The 22,949-nt window shown below is 39.3% G+C and overlaps 1 protein-coding gene across 2 annotated transcripts in view; it reads left to right on the forward strand.

The window, feature by feature from the left end:
- LOC105927793 (seizure protein 6 homolog) overlaps positions 1–22,724 on the forward strand; it is a 141,812-nt gene extending 119,088 nt beyond the window's left edge. The window contains exons 9-18 of one of the 2 annotated variants that reach the window (XM_021317594.2): positions 3,074–3,212; positions 12,833–13,029; positions 14,462–14,656; positions 17,787–17,978; positions 18,098–18,292; positions 18,503–18,541; positions 18,659–18,767; positions 18,858–18,954; positions 20,048–20,121; positions 21,651–22,724. In XM_021317594.2, coding sequence (XP_021173269.2) covers positions 3,074–3,212; positions 12,833–13,029; positions 14,462–14,656; positions 17,787–17,978; positions 18,098–18,292; positions 18,503–18,541; positions 18,659–18,767; positions 18,858–18,954; positions 20,048–20,074 — 1,190 coding nt within the window. In that variant the 3' untranslated portion in view covers positions 20,075–20,121; positions 21,651–22,724. Of the gene's footprint in view, positions 1–3,073; positions 3,213–12,832; positions 13,030–14,461; positions 14,657–17,786; positions 17,979–18,097; positions 18,293–18,502; positions 18,542–18,658; positions 18,768–18,857; positions 19,826–20,047; positions 20,122–21,650 lie in introns of those variants that run through there. The other variant, XM_012864730.3, reaches the window with a different exon arrangement.
- The last annotated feature ends 225 nt before the right edge of the window (positions 22,725–22,949 follow it).

Consider the following 22,949-nt stretch of genomic DNA (forward strand, 5'->3'; position numbering starts at 1 on the left):
AATTTGTTGCTTGCTGAGGATCATTAATTTTAATAATACATTTAATAATAATGATAATAATAAAATAATCATAATAATATTACATTTAATACACCTCAATACACATAAATAGCTTTTACAACGGTTTCTGTGGGATTCCAAGATGCTATGGTTTTGATGCCACCAAAAGATTCCATCTTGCTGTTCCTATGGCTTAAAGTCTTTCTAATGAGGGGGCAGAGAAACTACCAGAGTTTCTGTGGTTTGTTTGAAGCGCATTGTAGCACTGCACTGCCCCTCCCCCACATGTTGTCGTGCACAGCATGTCTGCTGGCTAAATGTTTCTAAAGTTATCCCTATTATATATATATATATATATATATATATATATATATATATATATATATATATATTAGGGCTGGGCAACGATTAAAATATTTAATCGCGATTAATCGCATAATTTGCCTGATTAATCATGATTAATCGCATTGTATTTACAAACTCCAAGAATGAATTCAAAAGTAGTGTAAAGAGCACTTTTATTTTAATGTTCTGCTGCCATATGAACAAAAGTGTTGTAACATTTGTAGCACTTATCAGTAACACATATTTAGTGTAAAGCTCAACTTAAACATGTAAAACAAAAAATAGCAATAATAATAAATTAAAGCTTATTGCCACTGACAGGGAATTCTCTTTATGGGGAAAAAATCTACCAAAAACAGGCAATTTCTGAGGTAACCGCAGGGAGCAGCATTACCATTTTATGTTCAATACCAAAGTTTAACTTGGCAGTGGTTACAACTAACTTGTTTCTGTCATATTCCATGCTGGAAGAACTTTAAACTGAAATGCTTGCTAACTCGATATGCTTGCGTTGCTTGCGTTTATTTGACGTTGACACGCGGTTTTTTGTTGTTGTGCATATAGTGAATGGCAGGGAAAAACAGGCAAAAACACATGGATACTTTGAAGAGAGAAGCGACTTCACCAACGGCGTCGATGCAGACCCCCCCGCTCCGCTCCGCACAAAACTTGTTCCGGCCGGCAACTCACCGCCTCGCCTAAGCTGGAAACACCTGCTTCTGCATGTCGGCTTTGTTTTTTTCCGGCCAGCACCTTTCTTCTTCTTTGAATCCGAGGCTTGGCTGACAGCGAGGTTATTGGCGCATTATCGCCACCTACTGTTCTGATTCAAACCCCTACACCGCAGCAACAGACCTTCACAAAATAAAAGCATGTGACCAACATGCGTTAACGCGCGTTAAAGAAAATATCGCCGTTAATAGTCTAATGAGTTAACGCGAAATTAACGCGTTAACTTGCCCAGCCCTAATATATATATATATATATATATATATATATATATATATATATATATATATATATATATATATATATATATATATATATATAAGAAATATTTCTGGTTGTAAAAAAAAAAACACAGTCATAGATTGGAAACTAAAGGACACTGTTTTAAAACTTCAGCTGGTAAGCCACAGGCAGCATGTCTGTTAAAAAGCTGACTGCAGGCTGGCCACCTAAGCAGATAACTAATTAACCAGCTAATATCATCTCCCTGTACTTGTGTTGCTCTATAAAAAACGGAATAACAAAAGGTAATGATAGTAGTTTTTCTTATTTTTTCCCAATAAAAACTACTACACTAAATTTTATTGTCATTTCTTCTATATTTGTGCCTAAATCTTTAATTAAATGTATTTTTTTTTTACAACTGTAATTGAATATGTTAGATTATTCAAACAGCTGTAGGGAACACACTTTTTTTCTAAATGAAAGAAGTTAGAGCAGATAATATTCTGCATTTTCTTTTAAATTTAATATTTTTAAAGTAAACTTCAGGCTTCTGTGGTATTTTTAATACAAGGTTATTATACCATGGCAATCTCATAGTGGCCCATGCCTAGTTGTGAATTCAGGCTAAGATACTTATGGGTAACACTGGAGAATAGATCCAGCAATTTTCTGCTATAAAGGAGCAACTCTATAAAAAAAAACTGCTTCCACTGAAAAGCCTAGTCAAATATGTCTGACCTGCGAATCCAAGGATTTCATGGTGTTTGCTTGATCATTTCAGCAGGTGGTGATGTCTTTTGTTCAAACATTAAATCCAACCATCCATTTAGCTGTATCTTCCTGAGCTGGTTTGCTCTGATCCATGATAAATTTCCTCTTAAGATGATAGGAATTATTTACTTTGATATGTGTGCTTGCAGGGCAGATTTTTCAAGGGCTCAAGATTAAAGGCACAATATAGCTGCCCTGAATTGAACTTTCCACAGAGCCCGGACTACGCACAATACTTCATAACAGCCTGCTAAACCTTTCTGTCTCTATTCCCACTCATCTTACGCGGACACACGCACACACACACACACACACACACACACACACACACACACACACACACACACACACACACACACACACACTGTTTAAAATACAAAGTGAGGACCATGCCTTGACTTCCATTCATTTTCAACCCTTTCTATGGAATAACCCTGACCCTAACCTAAACCTAATTGACAGCTTCGTCCTGAATCTAGCCCAAAAAAAAAAAAAGTGAGGAATAAAAAAAAGGTCCTCATCTTACATCAAAGTCCTCGCTTTGCTAGTAGAATGAGCAAAAAATTTTCTGACTCAGCTTACAAGTACACACACACACACACACACACAACTCACTGACCTTACTTTGGTTGCCTTAATGCCTGCGTGGTCACTCTATCACAGAATGAAATTGAAAAGCGCTCTTGTAAAGCTAGATAAAGGAATATTACATTTTTTTGCTCTTTAGGCTCATGGCCACCAAGTGGTTCGTTGTTAGTACACAGTTTTACAGTGATCCTGCCGAGCAGTTTGCACATTCCATTACACACGTCCTTTTAAAGTCACGGTTCATTGAATTAAATCAAAGAAGTACAAATAATAAAAAAAAAGGATTCCTGCTCCAGTGTATGATTTAAAAGCAAAACAAAACAAAAAAAAAACGCAGCTTGATCTTTCTTTTATGCCTATGAATTGGTTAGAGTTTGTTTCTCCGTGTTGACGCGGCTGTCTCGGTGTGTTACAGCTGTGTGCAGCGGGGAGATCACAGACTCTGCCGGCGTGGTGTTGTCTCCTAATTGGCCCGAGGCCTACGACAAGGGGCAGGACTGCATCTGGGGCATCCATGTGGAAGAGGACAAAAGGATCATGCTTGACATCCAAGTGTAAGAGCCCGTGCACAGGTCTCCCGACTGGAACTCACACAGGGGGGAGTGAGGGAGGAGGTCCGATTGAGCTGCTGGCGTTTAACACTCCATCTCTCGCTTCAGACGCACACTTTTTGCCTACTTGCTCATCTGTTTTCTTATCACAGCAGGCTTGTGCACAAAGGAAAATCTTTCCGTGGCAGCGCTCATTAATTAGATTTTTTTTTTTTTTTTTTTTCCCCCTGCATTTTTACATCCGCCTACATTAAGGATTCTGCGCCGCTTCCAGCTCGCTCTCTGACCAGATTAGCCAGTAAGCCTCCCTGCTCCCACTTCCCTGGTGTTTGCCTCGGAGTTGGCTTTGAAATGAATATGCTCTGGCAAGTGAACTACTCTGAGCCACTTATCCAGTCTACCCAAATGGAATCCGGCACACAGATGTCATAATGGACACATGCACACTGTGTCACCTTCACTCTTCACCTTCATGGGCTCCGCTTCACATAGTCACACTTGCGCAAACACAGAGACATCCGCCGACTCAAATCCGTGCCTCTTATTGGTCTTAAATTAGGTGAAAAATATGCCATCGCCTTGATTTATGCTATGGAGCATTGAGCATTTTTCTAAAACCAAAACGATTCAAGCGTTGGCATAAAAAAACTCACATCTTGTCTCGTTATCTTATAGAGATTCATCAGTTTGTTTCGGTTGAGGGATTCCCACCATTTCAGTATGTACATCCGTCTTAAAACAATACAACGTTAAGTGATTTGTTCCCCTGCTCAAAGCGGTTGAAGAGGCACAGCGAGAGGTTAAGATTAAGCTGGTGGGAAAATCGCCTGAGGTCCTGCCAAACAAAGACAATAGGAAGATTTTAATTGTAGCTGGTGTAAGATATTGGTTGCAATCCTTATTTATACAATTTATACAAGTTCTTTCTTTTTCATATCCCTAATTTTCTCGGGACACTGTGAAAAGTCCTTTTACTGCAACAGACCACTGGTGATGCCTATAAAGTCATTATGCTGTTCAGGGGCTCTTGAGGAATCAATGTCAGCATTTAGTTACATAGCTCTCAGTTTGCTTTTACCAAGTTTAATGAATGTATAATTTGTTGGAAATATATAAATAGAATTCAACTGAAAAGAAGGCCCTGGCTACAGTTCTTACGATATATAAACTTTTTACTTGTATTTGCTATAATTTAGCTGATGTTTTTCAGAATTTTTGTAGTTCTGTTTGTAATACAATTAGATTTTTCATACAGCGGCAACTGTTATCAAGTTTCCTTAAAGGGGATATATAAGGCAAAACCCCCCTTTTTGGGGGGACTTTTTCACAATTTTTTTTTTTTTACCACAGCAGGCTGACAGGAAAGGGGGTGGAAGAGGGGGAGAGACATGCGCCAAAGGGCCGCGGGTCGGATTCGAACCCGGGTCGAGGACTCTGGCCTCCAAACATGGGTCACGCTACCGGCTGAGCCACAAGCACACCCCAAAATCCACTTTTCAGTCCTTAAATACATATTTGTTGTGTATTTGGGGTCTTAAGGAGTGCAGAAAATTAGAATTTAGTCTGTCTAGGTGCTGCTTAGATATCTTTATCTCCCGTTTGGGTCTTATTCTTCAAGCCGTTCTCTTTTCTCTACTCTTGATTAAGTTTTTTGAACACTTACGTCAAAGTATTGGCTGTGGAGCTGCTAAACAAGGTTATAGACTTCCAATTTTGCTAATCCGACAGTTTTATTTATTTATTTATTGCTACAATTTTTTAAGTCCAAGCTCAAGGATGCTGAGGCTATAAGTGGAAATGTGAAAATGTTCGATTGTTGGGTGTATTAATCCATACAATTCATTGCTATTACGTGTCGTAATAGGCATCGTAATACCTATGTCACACCAGTGAGTGGCGCAGTGACACTGCCACAGAAGTAAGTAAGGAAGAAGAGTAGGGCAAAAACAGCAGACACAAGAGAAAGACTGATAATAAGGTGGTCCACACAAAGGCAGTAGGGGAGCAAGATATGTCAGAGTGAAATTCACAAAAAATTGAATTGTGTCTTAAAAACAACCTCAACTCAGACGTATGTCATTGTTGTCGTTTGTGCTAGTAGCTGCTTATGCAGATAGGAGTATTCAGACCAGGGCCGCTGCCAGGGGGCGGCTTCAAACTTTCAAACTCTACGAGGTCAAATGTTGGTTTTGCAGCCGCTTTGTCTGGACGGGACCCCCTATCCGACCATGAGGTTTCTCAGACAGAGCCAAACCCGCCTTTGTGTAGGCCTCCTTTACACAATTTAGCAAAAAAAAAGCTGTTAGAGTGAGAGGAATTTATTTCTCTCAAATGTATTTGTTTTTTTACACCGGATTAAAACAAAATAGACAGATCCATTTTCATATCTCTCAGTGACATTTGTGAAAATATGCATGGTCTCTGCACATGCTTGGCTTTGTGTGGCATCCCTCAGCAGCAGCACACGTGAGTTTCCCATAAGGCTCACAGGCACTGAGATACAGTATGAGTCGTCACTGAGTGATCCACAGACCGCGGACAGTCAGCGCTGGAGCATACTAACAAAACGTACGCCGTGTCCGCATGGAGCGCAGGGGCCTTTTGTGACCCCACGTCCCTCCGTGTTCTTTAGATCAAGATTAGAAGTCTGTGATTAATGTCTGATGCTGCACGGCTAGCAGTATGCCAAGGATAAGAAAGAGCAAGAGGGGATGTTTTTTGCACAGCAGAAGTAAACAAGTTCCATTTAAGATATTCCGGTTTTGATTCAGCGGATCTCTCTTTAAATTGTATCTCTTCAATTTGTATTTTAATCCGAGCCACCGGAGGCTTTTCACTGTAAATTAATAGTGCTGCGCCCGGCTTTAGTTTATCTCAAGGTTGGTCAGGCGTGGCTGTCGTGGCAGCTGAAGCAGCCCTCTGATCCCCGCAGACCCCACTGTTACCTTTTGTGTCCGCTCCGTTTAGCTTGAGAAACAGCATTCCTAAAGGCTTGGTCAACATGCAGCTTGTTGCAAAGTGTGTTTGTGCGCAGAAGGCTCTTGTGGATAAGAGCTGTCTCATTATAAGGGTGGGAACACACTTTTCCACATTAATGAGAATGTTTTCTGTGTTATCATTCATCACTGTGCCTGTGCTGGCAATTACAGAGGAGCAGTGTGCATAATGAGGACTGATTAATTAATTTAGGCCAAACAGGAGGGCTGGCTCTTTGCTAATTAGTGCGGAGCATGGCTCGACCAGGAGCCAGAAACAAGAGGTTACAGCTGATAGTCCCACCTGTAGAATACACCTCGGTAAATGCTTCACATATAGATCAGCATTCAGATTGCACTGCATGCACCCCCTTTAAGTAGTGTTTATGTATGTTTGCCGCCCCAGAAACAGCGAGCATTTTAGTTCGGGTGGGTTGCATCCTCTGGTGGAGACTCTGAGAATTACAAGTCAGTTTGTATTGAGGGTGTTTTTGATTGCTTAGAACTTATTTTAAACCACAAAAACTAATGTGAGTTTATAATCTCTACGTTAAGAAGATTTAGAGGCTTTCCTCTAAAAAGCATGAAAGCAATTCCTATTCTGTCTCAGTTGCTGAAGATTAGCTGTGGCTTTTAAAAAAAAAAAAAAAAAAAACTTGTCAGGTTGGAGGAGGAGACAAGCGCCTAGAGGCCTTTGAAAAGCAACTGTTCTCTCCCTGTTTCCCCCGCTGAACCGAGCCAGTGTGATTGGTATGCAGAGAACTTCTCAAAGTTCTTGTTTTAAACCGCACTCTGAAGGTTTGAAAAGGCCAAGACCATGTTTGCGAAAGGAAACGTCTCATCAGATACAGCGCCTTGCAAAACTAATCATGGACGTGTAATAAGTTTCCAACACATTCACATTTTGTCACCTTACAACCACAAAGTTCAATGCAATTTTCAAAGTTCCATCCCATTTAGGTTCTGTGGGATAGACTCCCACAAAGTAGTGCATAACTGTGAAGTGGAAGGGGGCATTTAAGTTGCAAGTCTGTCATGCATTTGTATTCAGCCGTCTTTCTAATACCCTAAATAAAGTCCAGTGTAACTGCCTTTATAAGTGAGCTTTTCAGTTAAACTGTGCGTAAATTAATCCAAATATGAATACAGCAGTGAACAAATCAGATGACTGTTAGGGAAAACTAGTATACAAACATCTTTAACACCAAGAAACATGCAACAAGCAGATTGGGGAAAAGGTTTCGGAGAAGCCTGAAGTGGGGGAAGTTTATGAAACAGTGTGTCATAAGGCATTCTTACAAGAAAGACAATAATAATAATAATAATAATAGTATTAAAGTTTTGTCACAAGCCATTTGCAGAGCACAACAAAGATGTTGAATGATGTTGTCTGATCAGATGAGACCAAAATGTAACTTTTTGATCTATATTAAATAATAGAAAAAAAATATTAATCAGGAAACTTATACTGTACGACGTCTTGAACATATTATCTCCAAAGTGGCACATGGTGGTGGTGGTGGTGGTGGTACCATCATTGTGGGGGAGGATGTTTTTCTTCAGCAGGGGCAAAGATTTGCTTTCTAGCACTACAAAAAAACTAAAGCTGAATACTTTCGACTAATGCATATCAATGTGTTGTGATGGCAACGTCAAACTCCAGCCATCACTGCAGTGAAACGCCGGTGGTGACAGCATCATGCTGTGGGAATGCATGTTTCCTACAGGGACAAGGACACTGCTCTAACTTAATGGGAAGGTGGCTGAAGCTAAATGCATGGCAATCGTCCAGGAAAAGCTGTGAGAGGCACCAAAAGACCTGGGACTTTCAGCAGCATATGACCCTAATCACCCTAGCATACGTAGCTACAAAGTACTGGTTAGGATCCAATCACGTTCATGCTGTAGAATGGCCCAGTCAAAGTCCAGACTTAAATCCAATCGAAAATTGTTCATAGATGCTCTTCAACAAATGTGAGTGAGCTAAAGCTACCCTTTTAAAGAAGAATGGATAAAAATGTACGTCACTAAATGTGAGAAACTTTTTTAACATCGCAAAATGCTTGTGGCCTTAATTACAGCAAACTGTAGTTGGACAGGATTTTGAACCAGGGAGGCCGAATTTAAGTTGACGGCACAATTTATACATGTAAAATATTTAGAAAACTTGATGTCCTTTCATGCGTTGGCATGTGACATAAACTCCCAATAAAATACAGTGAAATTTGTGGTTGTAACATAACAAAATGTGGACAAATTCAAGGGGTATAAACATTTTCCGGGCTCTGTGATCACTAATCACCAATCAAATCCGGTCTTTGCATCATAAGAAGGTACACTTCAACTTTGTGTGTATATTTCTTTCAGTTATTTCCCATGGGTTACCCAATGTTAACCTGTTCTCTTCACTGGCTGTTTGCAGGTCATGACATGCATTAAACAGTCAACACTGTTTTTTCTTTATGGTGAGTCCTGTGATCAGCCTATACAGAATCAGAAGAATACAAATGCTAACGTCAGGAAAGACGTTTGGATGCAAACATTTGGGTGGTGCTGCTCTAGGAAAAAGGCAGTTGTGTAGCCTAGAAGGATCCGCCTGTCAGAGATCTGTAAGTGTGCAAGAAAGGCACTACACATTTGGATCTTTCTGTTCTGGCACCGTGATTGTAGATACATTCAAAAGGTCTGTTGAATGAATACAATAAGTCATTTCAACCAGCTCTGGTGGCAAAACTCTAAACTATTCACAGTGAAAGGAGGAACTTCTTTTAAAAGAGATAAAATGCTGTGACTGAAGGGAATTGCTCGGCGAGACTGCCAACTGGCAGATAAATGATCTTCTCTCTAGTGTAGCCTGAAATCAGGGGGACTTTTTTTTTGGCGAGGAAACAATAAAATGCAGAGCGCTGGAAAGCCTTGATGACATAATCAGCAGGTAGAGGAAAGCGTTAATTAATTAAACACTAAAAACAATAAACCAACTGGCTGCACGGTGCTCCTGTGTGTCTCACAGAGGATGCCACGGGTGTTATTCTGACGAAATAGGGCGAGACCATCTGGAGGGCCGTTAACCCGCAGACCATGAAAGCACCACAGCTCAGAAAAAAGAAAGGAAAAATAAATCACCTGTGACTGGTATTCCAGCCGGGGCTTGGATGGCTGCATCAAGCTCAGGTGTTAAACAAATGTGTGGGGAGAAGTCTTTTCTTTTTTTTTTATCATTTACCTTATTTGGCCGATTTATCTAAAAATAAACCCAAATGGAGGATGGAATCATCATCACTCTTTACTCCTCTTAACTACTCACAACGTTGTGTTTGTGAAAACTGCAAGACACTATTTGATCAGTTAGAATTGGCACTTTGTAGAACAATTCAATATTACCATGAATTGCTTCTGGCACAAAACCTTTATCCAAATCACACTAAAAGTAAGTGGAGTTATTTTGCTTTTGTGAGTCTGTTAAAACTGCTTTACATGGTTATGTGTTGCTGAGTCCTACATCATAGCAAATCTCAGATATTTCAACGCTGCACTTCATTTGTGGCTCAGATGGGTTTTGGCAGGATTGTGCGGCCTTTGTAGGCATTTCCTTGCAAATTTGTTCGCCACTGACGGACTGACTGATGAAATGACTCAAGTGGTCAGCCAGCCGAGTGTAAGAGCTTTCCCACTGGCGGTCCCTCATTAAAAAAAGATTTTGGCACAGGCTCTTTTTACCAGTGTTCGTGCTGCACAAGCCTGAGTAATCTCTCAGCACACACACAGGCTCCACATGTGATGATGATGATGATGATGATGATGATGATGATGATGATGATGATGATGATGATGATGATGATGATAAAAAGAACTAGATGTTCAAATGAGCAGAGCTGCTTCACAACAGATGATGCTAACAATGTTTCGTGTCTACACCTGCATCAAGTCTTTTTAAAGAAAAGCCTCTAGCGCTGTCAGGTCTCGTGTGTTGAGACAAGTCGACTAACATTTGGTGCAAAATCCTGCATTGCTTTCACATGTTATTGTGTGTTGAAAATCCAATTGACGTCTAATGATTTAATCAGAATAAGGGTGACTGAACAGCTTGACTGGGCAATATCAAAACACAGCAGAACGTTGGTCAGATCTAAGAAAAAAAAGTATGAGATATATTTGATTTACACTGTAAATTTACACTCAAAACTATCTAGACCGGATGCATATATGGTCCCCAAAGCACTTAACCATACATTCAGCCACTCACACATTGACGGTGGTGAGCTACATTGTAGCCACAGCTGCCCTGGCGCAGACTGACAGAAGCAGGGCTGCCATACAGTCAGCACCGCTGACCCTCTGACCACCGACAGCAGGCAAAATGGGTGAAGCGTCTTGCCCAAGGGCACAACGACTGAGGAGGTTGGAGCAGGGGTTTAAACCAGCATCCCACCGATTACAGGACAAACTCCTAGCTCCCGTGCCACTGTTGCCCTATAGATGCCAAGCATAGACGTTTTAGCATTTGATCAGTCTTAAAGGAGCAATAACTAAGAAATTTACGGTAGAATTAACCAAAATCATTCTCATTTGTCAAGGTTTTCTCCTTTTTCTTGACTTTAAAACACTAGGTGTCATTATTACTTATTGCTCCTTTAAGATTTTCACCTCTTAGTTTTCATTTTGTTCACTCAAGCCAGATCTCCCTTGCTAACACTGCTTCCGTTCAATTTATGATATTCTTGTATTTTCAATTCCAGGTTGTGTTATTTAATTCAAGGAAAACATAGTTCCTCTTTGTGTTTACGTGTTTAAGTGGTAGCTTGATCAAGCATGGTGTTAGGTGAAACACACGTGATAAATATATATCCAAAATAGACTTTTCTCCTCTCTAAAAAAATGGCATTTGGTGGTAACACTAACCTGATTAGGTTAGATTATGATTTATACAACCAATCAACACTGCTATTTTGACCATTCCTATTAAGTAACATCAAAAACATGTTTGCAACCCAGTGGGGAACTAACCTTTCTTCAGATTTCCCTCCCCTCTGTGTCAGTTCTTCCAAACTTTACTGATCAAAAGAAAGACCTATTTTTAAGTCAATCAATGACTACACAATTCTGTCAATCTTTCACATATGAAAATAAACTTTGCCTTGCAAAATTATTTAAACCCTTGTTTTTTATTATTCCCAAGTTAGAACCCCAAACATTAATGTATTTTATTGCCACATTATTTGACAGACCAACACAATGTAGTGCAGATTTGTGAGCAGGAATGAAAATAATACAAATTTTTTTACGAATAGAAATCTGAAAAGTGTGTCGTACTTGGACGACTGGCAAGAACAGAGACACCATCATCTCAGTGAAACATTGGTGGTGGCCTTATCATGCTGTGGAGGGAATACATTTCTACAATGGGTTCACCGCTCTGAAATCAATGGAAGGGCAGGGCAAACCTGTGAGAAAACCTGTTAAGGCTGAGTTATACTTGCACGTTAGGTTGTCACGCAGGTCTGTGCGGACTGTGCGTGAGCCCATAGAAGCTCTGTAGATATCTATACCTAGCTGTAGCTGTAGTATTCACCAAAAACACAGGGGGGCAGTACTCAAAATAACCAGTGGAAATGCAGTAAAAAAGAGAAGAAACAGTTGATGGCAAACACCCAAAATGGCCGCCCGCGGTATTGTAAACAATTACAAAGAACAGTTGGTGTGTTAATAGCAGCTGAACGGACATAAGCGAAGGGTAGAGATGGGACGCTTCCAGCAGAGCAGTGACACCAAACATGTAACCAGAGCTGCAAAAAAATGATTTGTTTCAAACAATATTCATGTTTTAGAACATCCCACTCAAAGTCCAGTCTTGAAACCAATTATAAATATGTAACAAGATTTGAAAATTAATTTCACAGACACTTTTCTTCAGATCTGAGATAGCTTCAGATATTTTCAAAATCTGAAAAAAATGTCAGTATGCAGATATTCAAAGCTGGTAGCGACATACCCCAAAAGACCCGCTGCTGTAATTCCAGTGAAAGAAACGCAAATACATTTTTGATGTGTAGTTGTACAAAACATTCAAACCTGTTTATTATTTATCCGTCTCAGGAATAAACGAGTTTATGTTGATATTTTAGCCAATTATAATAAATAGAAATGTGTGGCTATAGCATGACAAAAAGTGAAAACTTCAAGGGTTAGGTATATTTTTGCAAGGCACAAAAAAGTAAAAGCAAGATTTCAACATTTTAGTTTACTTAGTGTATTTTCCAGTACTATTCAAATTTTCTCATTTCAGTTTGCATCCATAGATGACATTTTTCCCATATTTATATTGAACATTAATTTGTTTATGAAATTGGTCCTTACTCTGGAGCCTTACTATATAATCATGTACCCATATACACATTAGTATATATCCTGGAGGCAATAGAGGCTACCAGGCAATATATTATTTGGTGTTTACTCCACATCCAGACTGTTCCAATGTAAACTGCATTACCATTTTCAAAGTATTGCTGACATAACCCTATATCATCGGCTTCTGCTCTCAGCAGCTAATAAACATACACAAACGCAACAGTAAGGCCTCTTTGCACACCATCACAGAGCCGTAAATCATCTTTATGTATGTATTTATAGATGTAATTTGTTTTGCAGTCTCAATCTGGGCAAGAACGACCAACTGACTTTCTACGATGGTGACGACCTGACAGCCAACATCCTGGGCCAGTACAGTGGCGCACGGCCACACTTCAAACTCTACACATCCATGGCTGATGTCACTATTCAGTTCCAGTCAGATCCTGCAACTAACATTTACGGCTACAACAATGGATTTGTAGTTCACTTCTTTGGTAAGATGTGTGCTTTGTTTTTACACAATGTATTAGGATTTTTTTCCCCCCATTTGAACTTAATCCAAAAAAAGGTTAAAAAAATAGAAGAACAAGTCCAGTTGTTTTATTTTTTTGGATTGGATTGACCATCACCTGGTTGACTGAGAATCTTCACCAACACATTTGAACTCAAATATTAAAGTGCATCACCTCGCAATAAGCATGCATACAACTTCACCGTTTTCATATTTTGTCAATTTTTTTTTTTTTGTTGTTTTTTTTAACATTCATTGCAATTGCAGCCTCAAGTCTTTTGGGCTTTCCACATGTGGAAACCAAAATTTTTGCCTGGTCTTTTTTTGCAAAATAGCTCATGTTTACGCCCCGATATGTTGAAGAGCATCTGTGAACATCAGTTTTTAAGTCTTTACTCTGGACATTGACTGGCTGATTCTAATACATGAATGTGCTTTGATCTAAATCATTCAATAGCAACTCTGACTTTAGGTTTCCTAAATAGACTTGAGATCTGGGTAAAAGTTTATGAGCTTTCTTCCATGATTACATGGTGTTTAGCAACATCCATCTTTTCATCATATTCAACGTTACCCCTGTCCCTTTTGAAGAAAAGCTTCCCTACAGTATAATGCTGCTACCAACATGTTTGAACATATTTATGGTGTGTTTAGGGTAATGCACATTATTAATTTTCCACCAGACGGTGTTTTGCATATAGAACGATCTGTTGCTTCTGACCAGAGTACTTTGCTCCATGTGTTTCATTACATGGCTGTGAAATCTGGGGGAAAAAAGTATGAATACGTCTGCAGGTTATTGTACCTTTTGTCAAAGGAACCGGTGCTTGTGGGTTTTAGCTGGACGAGCGATTACACTTTTTTGTTAAACGGCAAAAAAAATAAATCATCTTTGACAAGAAAAGACAAAAGCAAGTGTAAGATATATTTCTCTGGTTAAGGGATTCGGTGTAACCATTGCATCTTACTGCCTTTTCCCTCCCTTCTCCTGCTGTGTCACTGTCAGTCATCTTGCGTATCGCAGACGCAAAAAAAATTAAGCAAACGCAAACAAAGAAACTCAAGAACAGGGCAGACATCAATATCAAAAGCCTTTGCCAAATGTTTTTTTTTTTTTACGGAGCTGGCCATCCACGAAGAGATTGACGACTGCCAAACCACCTGCCGGGCTCCATCCAGCACATCACACGCCTCCATTTAGATTTTTGCCCTCCAACAGTGGCTGTTTAGACCCCAGCAAATCACACACAACTGTGCTGTCGTATTTCTTCTCTCCAGAGAGCGTTACATATTAATGCTTCACACTCCTTAAGGCTGTGTAACGCCATTCTGTTTTCATTATATTGGGAAAATGCTTTCGTTTTGTCAAGTAGTATTATTTTTCCTTATTCGGTTCACTGCTCAATTGTCTGCAGAGGTGCCGAGGAATGACACTTGTCCCGAACTTCCGGAGATCCCCAACGGCTGGAAGAGCACGTCGCATCCTGACCTCATTCACGGCACAGTGGTCACCTACCAGTGCTACCCAGGATATGCTCTGGTGGGCTCCGAGATCCTCATGTGCCAGTGGGATCTTTCCTGGAGTGGCGACGTGCCAAAGTGTGATGAAGGTGAGAGGATACCAGCGGAAGTCTTTTCAGTTATTCATGCAGCATATTAGTGATATGCTATGAGAGTGTGTACATTTCCATTTCGAAAAAGCCGTGCGCACTTGTTACCGATGCTTGTTACTTGTTCCTGAGGGACGCACATAAGCAAAACATTCTAGGGTAAAAACATATGAAAACATAAACTTTAGTATTTTAGCGAAGGGTTATGGGCAATATTTATGACTCAGTTTATCTATCATTTACACAAACACTTGAACAAAGGAAAAGGTCATACTGTATTATAGACAATGGTCATTCGATGTTTTACCAAGAAGTAAAAGATTTTTATTCAAGGTTGAAATGTGCTAAAATTACTAAATGTCCTTGAAAGAGATCCCTGAATGATTAACATTGGAATCAAGGCTGGTTCAAAGAACTGAAATAGTATAAACAGAAAATCTTTGTTCCTGCGCAAAAAATATTTGTTGGTAGTTAATAGCGAAATATGTTAAACACTGTAAAAAAAACTTTGGCATAAAAGCGATTTATTTTGACGAGCCTAACCGGGTCAAATATGAACCCTCTTCATCTTTTCAGGTTGCTGCAGGACAGCTAAATATTACAGGAAGTCAGAAAAGTAGTTTTACCAAACTCCCATTAGTTTGATATTGCATTAAAATATTCTGAAATGTTTTACTTTTACAAGGTGGTATTTATGTATTTTATTTTTTATTTATTTTATCTATTTGCAAATTATGACTTCCTTTAATTGGAGTGACTGGCTGATATGCGATTTGGGAAAAACTACTTGCAGTTATACTTAACAGTATTCAAATTATATTTATCACCTAAATTCAAATGTCCAGGTATCTGCAATTCAAAATTAACTTAGAAAAGGTAAATAAAGGTGATATTATCATGATTTTATTAAATGCCAACAATGAATGCTACTTTCGGTGACTACTGCAGTTTCTATATCAGGGGTCTTAAACTCCTTTCCTCGGGGAGTCGGTATTCTGTAACTTACAGCTATGTCTGTGATCCAACACACCTCAAACTAATGACTAAATTGCCAGCTCGCTATGTTTTACAGAGTCTTGCAATTGACAGAAAATGTTGCAAAGGCCCTGAATGTTTCTATAGTTACAGTTGGGAGCAAGTTTGCAAGTTTCCAGGAACAGTTGCTACACCAGCTGGATGTGTCATAAATGGGAAACAACTGCTGCCATCAGATCCCACGAGGAGGCAGATCATCAAAACAGTGCCAGCAGTCAAAGTCCTGCAGCAATACCCGGTGGAAACGGTCACTGAGGTTCCAGTACACAATTAGGGTCATGGCAGAATCACAGAAGCTCTTCATACCTGAACTCCAAGACCTGTTCTAGTACTTACTGAGCAGAACTTGAAAAGTCAGCTCCAATTTGCCAACAATTGTATAAATAGGAAGAAGGAGTTTAGGGATTGTCTGCTGTAGAGTGGTAAATGAAAACCTGAACTTTTCAGGCTGATGGTGAGGAGAAGGAAAAACGGATCGTGTGATGAACGCAACGTCCGTGCTTACAGTGGACCATGGTGATGGCCTAGTGATGCTCAGGGCTACTTTGCTGCTAAATGCTGGTGTTTGACTATGGATGATGTGTGAAGCAGGTCATTACAGCAAAAGGGGGCTGTACATGAAAATAAAGAAGGGATTCAAAATTCTGAGACTACAGCACTCTATGAAAAGAGGCCTTTTGGTTGACTTGGAGAATGTTCTTATAATAATAGTTGCATTGATTTATTTAAACCGTTCTTATAGTTCCAATATTTAAGGTAGAAAATCTGTGGAAAGCTAAGGAAACAGTGCTCAGACAAAGGATTAGCATAGGATAAAATATGGTAGTATTTTTATGGGGGGGGAAAGATAGAGATTAGCATCAAATTCACACACCTTTCCTCATGGACCAACAGCTTTCCCATGCCTCACTGTTGTACCAAAACAAAGGTATAATGGTGTTTGATTTTGAAATGCTGCAAATCTATCTTGCCTATTGACATAAAAAGCTAAAACTAAAGTAATGGTTGAGACAACTGACATGGGCAGCAACCAATAGGCCAGGCTCACCCCAGACTGGTCTGCAGTAATTCACAGCGCAACACAGACAGGACAAATTAACAAGAACACACACTCTTACGCCTACGTAACATTGCTTACTAACCTTACATGAAACTTTTTGGATGGTAAGAAAGAAGTACCCAGAGAGAACCAGTGTATGAACAGGGAGAACATGTCAATAATCAGATAAAAATAATGACAGTAAGAATCTAAATATGATAATAATATCATGAAACCAAGCTAAATATATGTACCACTTTATGAAATATTGCTGGTCTGTATTGACGTTATAACCAGCTCTTTGGTCAGATCATAAAAGCACATAACTGCCATTATCTTTGGCTGACTCGTCCTCAAATGTGAACTAAAGTCAGTAACAGCACTCACTGACCTTACCTTAATTATACAGAATCCTTCTACCATCTTTAATCGTACTATTTCTTATTTCATCCTGCAGAGGAGGTTCAGAGATGTTGGGTCAAGTTGTTATACAGTTAAAAATGCTTTGTAAAGCATGATGAAGTCCCTTCTCAACCTGAGCAAACTTGATCAAAGTTTTCAATCAACTTTGGTAAAACTACCCAAATTCTGTCAAGTCAGCATAAAGCCAGCGTTTCGACTAAAGTAACAACTCAGCAGATTTTTGTGAGTGAATGTTCACATCCTTTACCTTAACATGACATCTTAACCAATGGATACCTTGGGGAAATCATGTGGGCTAAAGGTTTGTGACTAGAAAGGTTTTGAAAGATGAAAATAATTTAAAGCTTGGAAATTTTAGTTTCTCAAATTTATGAAATACCTGCTTAGAGCTAAAAGAAGCTCTCGAGATTCTAGAGAGGTTTTAGATACTTTGGGTTAGTTCTCCTTTTCAACTTTTCTTTGCAAACGGCTTTGAGTGGTGTTTTTTATATATATATATATATATATATATATATATATATATATATATATATATATATATATATATATATACATTCAACTGCTTAAATGTGGCGCTGTGTTGTCACAGGTTGTAAACAGTTGATCATTTCTCTGTTTATTGTGGCACACCAGTTCTGACCTGCCGAGATCCAGGAGACGTGGAGCACAGTCGGAAAGTGATCTCGTGCGCCCGCCTCAATGTCGGCTCGACCGTGGAGTTCATCTGCAACAAAGGCTACGTTCTGTCCGGCTCAGGTGTCCTCACCTGCTACAAGCGGGACTCGGCAGCACCCAAGTGGAGCGACAGACTGCCAAAGTGTGTCCGTAAGTGACTCACATCCACCCCCCCCCCCCCCTCCCACCCAAGTCACTTAATGCTGTGAGTCTTTCAAACACTGACATTAAGAACATTTGGTTATCTTCTTCCCCCCCCCCCTCCCCAGCTGAAAAGTATGAGCCCTGTAGAAACCCCGGAGGAGCTTCCACCAGCACCCAGAGCTCTGAAAAGGCCTTTTATCAAGCAGGGGAGACTCTCACGTTTTCCTGCCATGCAGGCTTTGAGCTGCAGGGAGGGGCCACCATCTATTGTGTCCCCGGACACCCGTCTCAGTGGAACAGCACTCCTCCTGCCTGCAGAGGTGAAATTTGAGATTGTGAATCATTCCCTTTTTTTTTTTTTTTTTTAGAATTTATCCAAATACTTAGAACTACACAGCAGCCTGATATTGATCCTGATGCTGTTTGTAGGACTTTTTTTTTTTTTCTTCTCTTTACTATTTCTAAGTCCAAGCGCTGTGCGTGGGGCTTTTGTGCAGCTCCTTGAAAAAGATGATTTTGTGTCTTTGCAGCATCTTCAGAGCAGTATGTGAATGAACGAAGGCTGGATGGTGAGCCATGTTACAAAAAAAAAAAAAAAAATCACAAACCCAGTTAATATTGATATCTCTTTGTTGTGAAAATTGCACAAAATATTGACTGTTTTTTTCTTTTTCTTTTTTTTTTAGTTGTTAGTATGGATTACAGCATGGAGGGGACAAATATCACCCTTGCAGTTTTCATTCCAACTGCAATCGTCCTGGTGATTGTTTTGGGGATTTATGTCTACTTTGCGAAGTGAGTAATACTTTTAAACTTCTTACACTGTCTTTGTAATCAGAAGGAGGCTTTACAGGATGCTCTCTGTTTTTCCACGCTTCGCTCAAGACTACAGGGGAAGTCGGTCAGAATGCCGACATCCTCTCCGCCGTACGACAACATGACGGAAGAGTCGGCGTTCGACAACCCCATTTATGAGAGCGGAGTAAGTACGGATGTCATGAACATGCAGGACGTTGACTCACAGGACACCAGCGTGCTGTCCTGATCCTCTCCTGTCCATCCCCACGTCATCTCATTTCACACCAGCAGAGGGCACCTTCACCTTCCATCGCCATGAGTATCACCAGTAATGGACACTTTTCTTTACCTCACTGTGATCTCATTTGCCTCCTTTAAATTCCATTCTTCGTCCATGCAGATACTGGCATTTTGTACTTGCTATTCTCAATTGCACATGCAGATGTATTGCAATGTTATTTATTTTGAAGTCATTGTTTTTTACCCTTTGAAAGACGGTTAAACTTTACTTTACTAAATAGTAAAATCATAGTGGCCACTGTAAGCCCCGCATAGGGGTTCTAAACTGCTTTTCTACACTCCTCCCACCCCTGATTTCTGCTCACATTATCTTTTCATACACTAGCATGCAAAAGTATTCACACCCCTTATGCTACATACTGTCACATTTTGGTCACACGTCTTAATTCATTTTAGAATTTTACATGATAGGCCAGCACAAAGTAGTGTAAACGTACAGAGGAATTAAAGCGTTTCGCGGTGTTTACAATTTGTTTGCATTTATATCCAACCCCCGGTAGAAGGAAAACAATTTATGATTTTAAAAATCTTTTCCGAATAAAATCCAAAAAGTACAATGTGCATCTTTCATGCTGACCCTTTTATTGTGATGCCTTTGAATAAAATTAGCTGTAGTCAAGTACTTTATTGTATTCAGATGTCACATTATTAGGAAAAAAAGGAAATAGGTTCCACTGGATGTTTTACAAAGGCAAAAGGGGTGAAATTTTCAATCTACGCCAATTCTTTTGTTGGTATAAAACTGTAAAAAGGATACATGTATATATATATATATATATATATATATATATATATATATATATCATTGTGTTCAAATTTCGTAGTTGTAACATGAGAAACGTCAAAAAAGTTCAAGTGGTGTGTATACTTTTACAATTTCCTTCATAGTGCAGTGCTAAGCAGCAAACAGCCACAGCTGATATTTGTGATAGCAGTTGTAAGTCTCCCCATTGTTCTTCTTTTCTCTGCTCCCTCAGCATTGCCAGACCCGTTGTAGATACTAAACCCTGTCAGTATTCCCACTTTGGCTTTACTGCACAACAACTACAAGGTGAGATTTCACTTTAACATCCTGAGCCAAGCATGCTCACTGCCTAGTGATGCTCCTGCCGTACCTTTTTAGCTTCCTCTGAAAATCTTTCTACACATATTGATCTGATTATAGTTGTCTGTCTTATGTCACTTATCTTGTATTTCAAAAGTGTGGTTGTTCATAGGGATGCCTGAATCGGGATTGATTTTCCTCAATACGGATCAGAATCAATCAAGTATACAGTACATATTTACAAATATACAAATACCAAACCCTACACTAATTCATGAGTGAAATAACTTCCATTTATATAGTTACAAATTAAGCAGCTTTAAGCTGTGGTGAAATACTACACCATGTGGTTTTCAGAAGAACCATGGACCTATTCCTTGTAAGTCACTCCCTAACGACGGCTCATTGGGAATTCAGCTGACTGTTAACAGAGAACAGCCCAGCAACACATGTCAGCAGTCCAGTTTAGTTAGATATTGAGCCTTTAAAAAGACTTTAATCAGGACATCTAACTTTTTCTGGGAATCAGATTTGGGCATCCCTAGTTATCAAGTCCATGACCAATTATGTCTCTATTAGAATTTTTAACCCATCTTTATTTTTTTTACTTAAAGATGGTGTCCATTCCTGCCTCTTTCTCATGTCAACCAATCAATTAATTTTGTAGCAATCCTGCAAACAGGATTGTTTTATTTTATTTTTTTGTTTGTTTTGTTCTTTAATGGACACTCCACCCAGAGCAGCATGGTTTTGGGGCCATGACAAGTATAGAGTATAAAAGTTGTACTTGAAACCAGAACAGGTTTTTTATTGATTCATTGCCTGTTCAGTCCTCAGTTCAGGAGACTGAGCTCCCCCTGTGTTGTAAGCAGTGTAAACACTTCTCTAGATCTAAAGCCATAGTGGATGGCTAGTTGGAATGTGATTTTTCAGCTTCCAATTGAGACAAAGATTCAAAAAGGACCACTTTAATGTTTTTGGTTGAATCTTGGATTGAATTTGATAATCTCTAGCAAAGTGTCTAAAACAAAAAAACAAGAAAAAAGACAAAAGTTGAACAGGATTGTTCTACTACTTACAGTGATGCTTTCAATACATAGCTGGAGGGTAATGAAATATTTATTCTATATGTGTAAACACAAAAATAGTTAAGGGGGTTTGTGGGTGAGGTTGGTTTATCTGCTGTTTTGCGATGAGTCTAATGCAGTCAATAGCCATCCTCAACAGCCTGTTTCACAATAATTTATTTATTCTGTTGGTTTTGGTATTGACTTTCTGAGGACAAGATAAAATACCTGGCTTGAACTATAACTGAAATAAAGCCTGAAGTCACACACTAAACTGACAAGAACTTCTGAATATTTGATGTCATTTTTTTTTTTTTTAGACTCATTTAAAGGTCAAAACTTGTTTTGCATGTCAGTCAACTCAGTAAACAGCGTGTACCGTAGAAAGAAGAGGTTATTGCAACCGATTGAAACTCTCGCCGTAACGTTTGTGAATTTCTTAACCGATGATCTCTCTGGTTTTTACAGGACAAATGAGAAACATTTAGAGGTGTCCGTTTAAAGCAAGAACTGCTCAAGCTTTTGGCTTTTGGGACCCTCCCTGCACTGCTCATGTTTAAGCTCCAACTTTTTATTTCCTTCAGTCTCTGTTTCATCCGCTATATGTTTGTATTAATGTAAATAAGTCTCTCTTTCCTGCACAGTCGAATCTGTGAATCTGTTCAACGCCATGGTGATATTTTTATAAAGTAAGTCGTTTGATGACCATTGGTGATTGTATGTTTTTGAGTACTTCTTGATGGCCTCAGCAAGCTACATTTAAATAGGAGGGAAAAGGTTTTTCTTATTTAATTATTATTATTATTATTATTATTACATTGAACGTTTTTTGTAAATTTTACTTTCTTTTTTTTTTCTTTTTTTGTGCGTGTGTGTGCGCGCGCGTATGGGACTGCTATTTGTAAATAAACTGCCTGTCCAATATGAGTGCCTCACGACTGACTATAACCTGAGAGATCACACGTGAAACCATTTGTACAACTGGAATCTAGATTTAACCGCTTTTTTGTATCATTTCGGCTTAACGTAGCGCTCCACTTTACCTTCGCATAATCTCTAGTCAAGATATTTAGGAAAGGATCTCCCACCAGCTGATGTGTGGTTTCCAAAACAACATATAGCCTCAGATATTTATTTCGTGTTGTTCATCAGTCATGAATGCCAGTGTGATTACTGTATGCCACATTTTAAAGTCTGCCTCAAAGATTTTTATTTTTTTTTGTAGCATCGGGTGATTGCACCCCGCCCTCACTGTCAACACCGAAACAGGATCGGATCAATTCTACGATGTTACCAAAATGAATTTTGTATAGCGCAGTGTGTAAAATAGAAACGAATAAAATGGGTGAGTGGCTATAAAGGTGTTGGCGTTGAATTCGAAGATGGACACATCGATCTCATCTGTGCTTTCGGTCTACGCTCTAAAAGCGGTTTTCTTTCAGCCTCACAACCGCTGCAGCCACACCCAGGAAACCACATCACCTTAAGTGTATATACGAATCCCTGAATAATAATAAAATTAACAATTGTTTTAATCTCTGTCATTGACTCCTTGAGTGAACTTATTTTTGTCTACAAGTAAAAAAAAAACATGCTTCGATGGCAGGAGAAAGAAGATCTGAAGAATGGTATTACGGTACTGACAGGTGTCTTTGCTGCTCATTAATAAAATAATAAAGTAATCCAGCAGTGCGGCTGTATGTCAGTTATTGGCTGAGCAGTAGTGGTCCCTTTAATCCTCTAGATGGCAGCAGAGTAAAAGGTAAG

This window comes from Fundulus heteroclitus, chromosome 11 (assembly GCF_011125445.2).
Source record: "Fundulus heteroclitus isolate FHET01 chromosome 11, MU-UCD_Fhet_4.1, whole genome shotgun sequence".
In the NCBI taxonomy this organism is placed as follows: Eukaryota; Metazoa; Chordata; class Actinopteri; order Cyprinodontiformes; family Fundulidae; genus Fundulus; species Fundulus heteroclitus.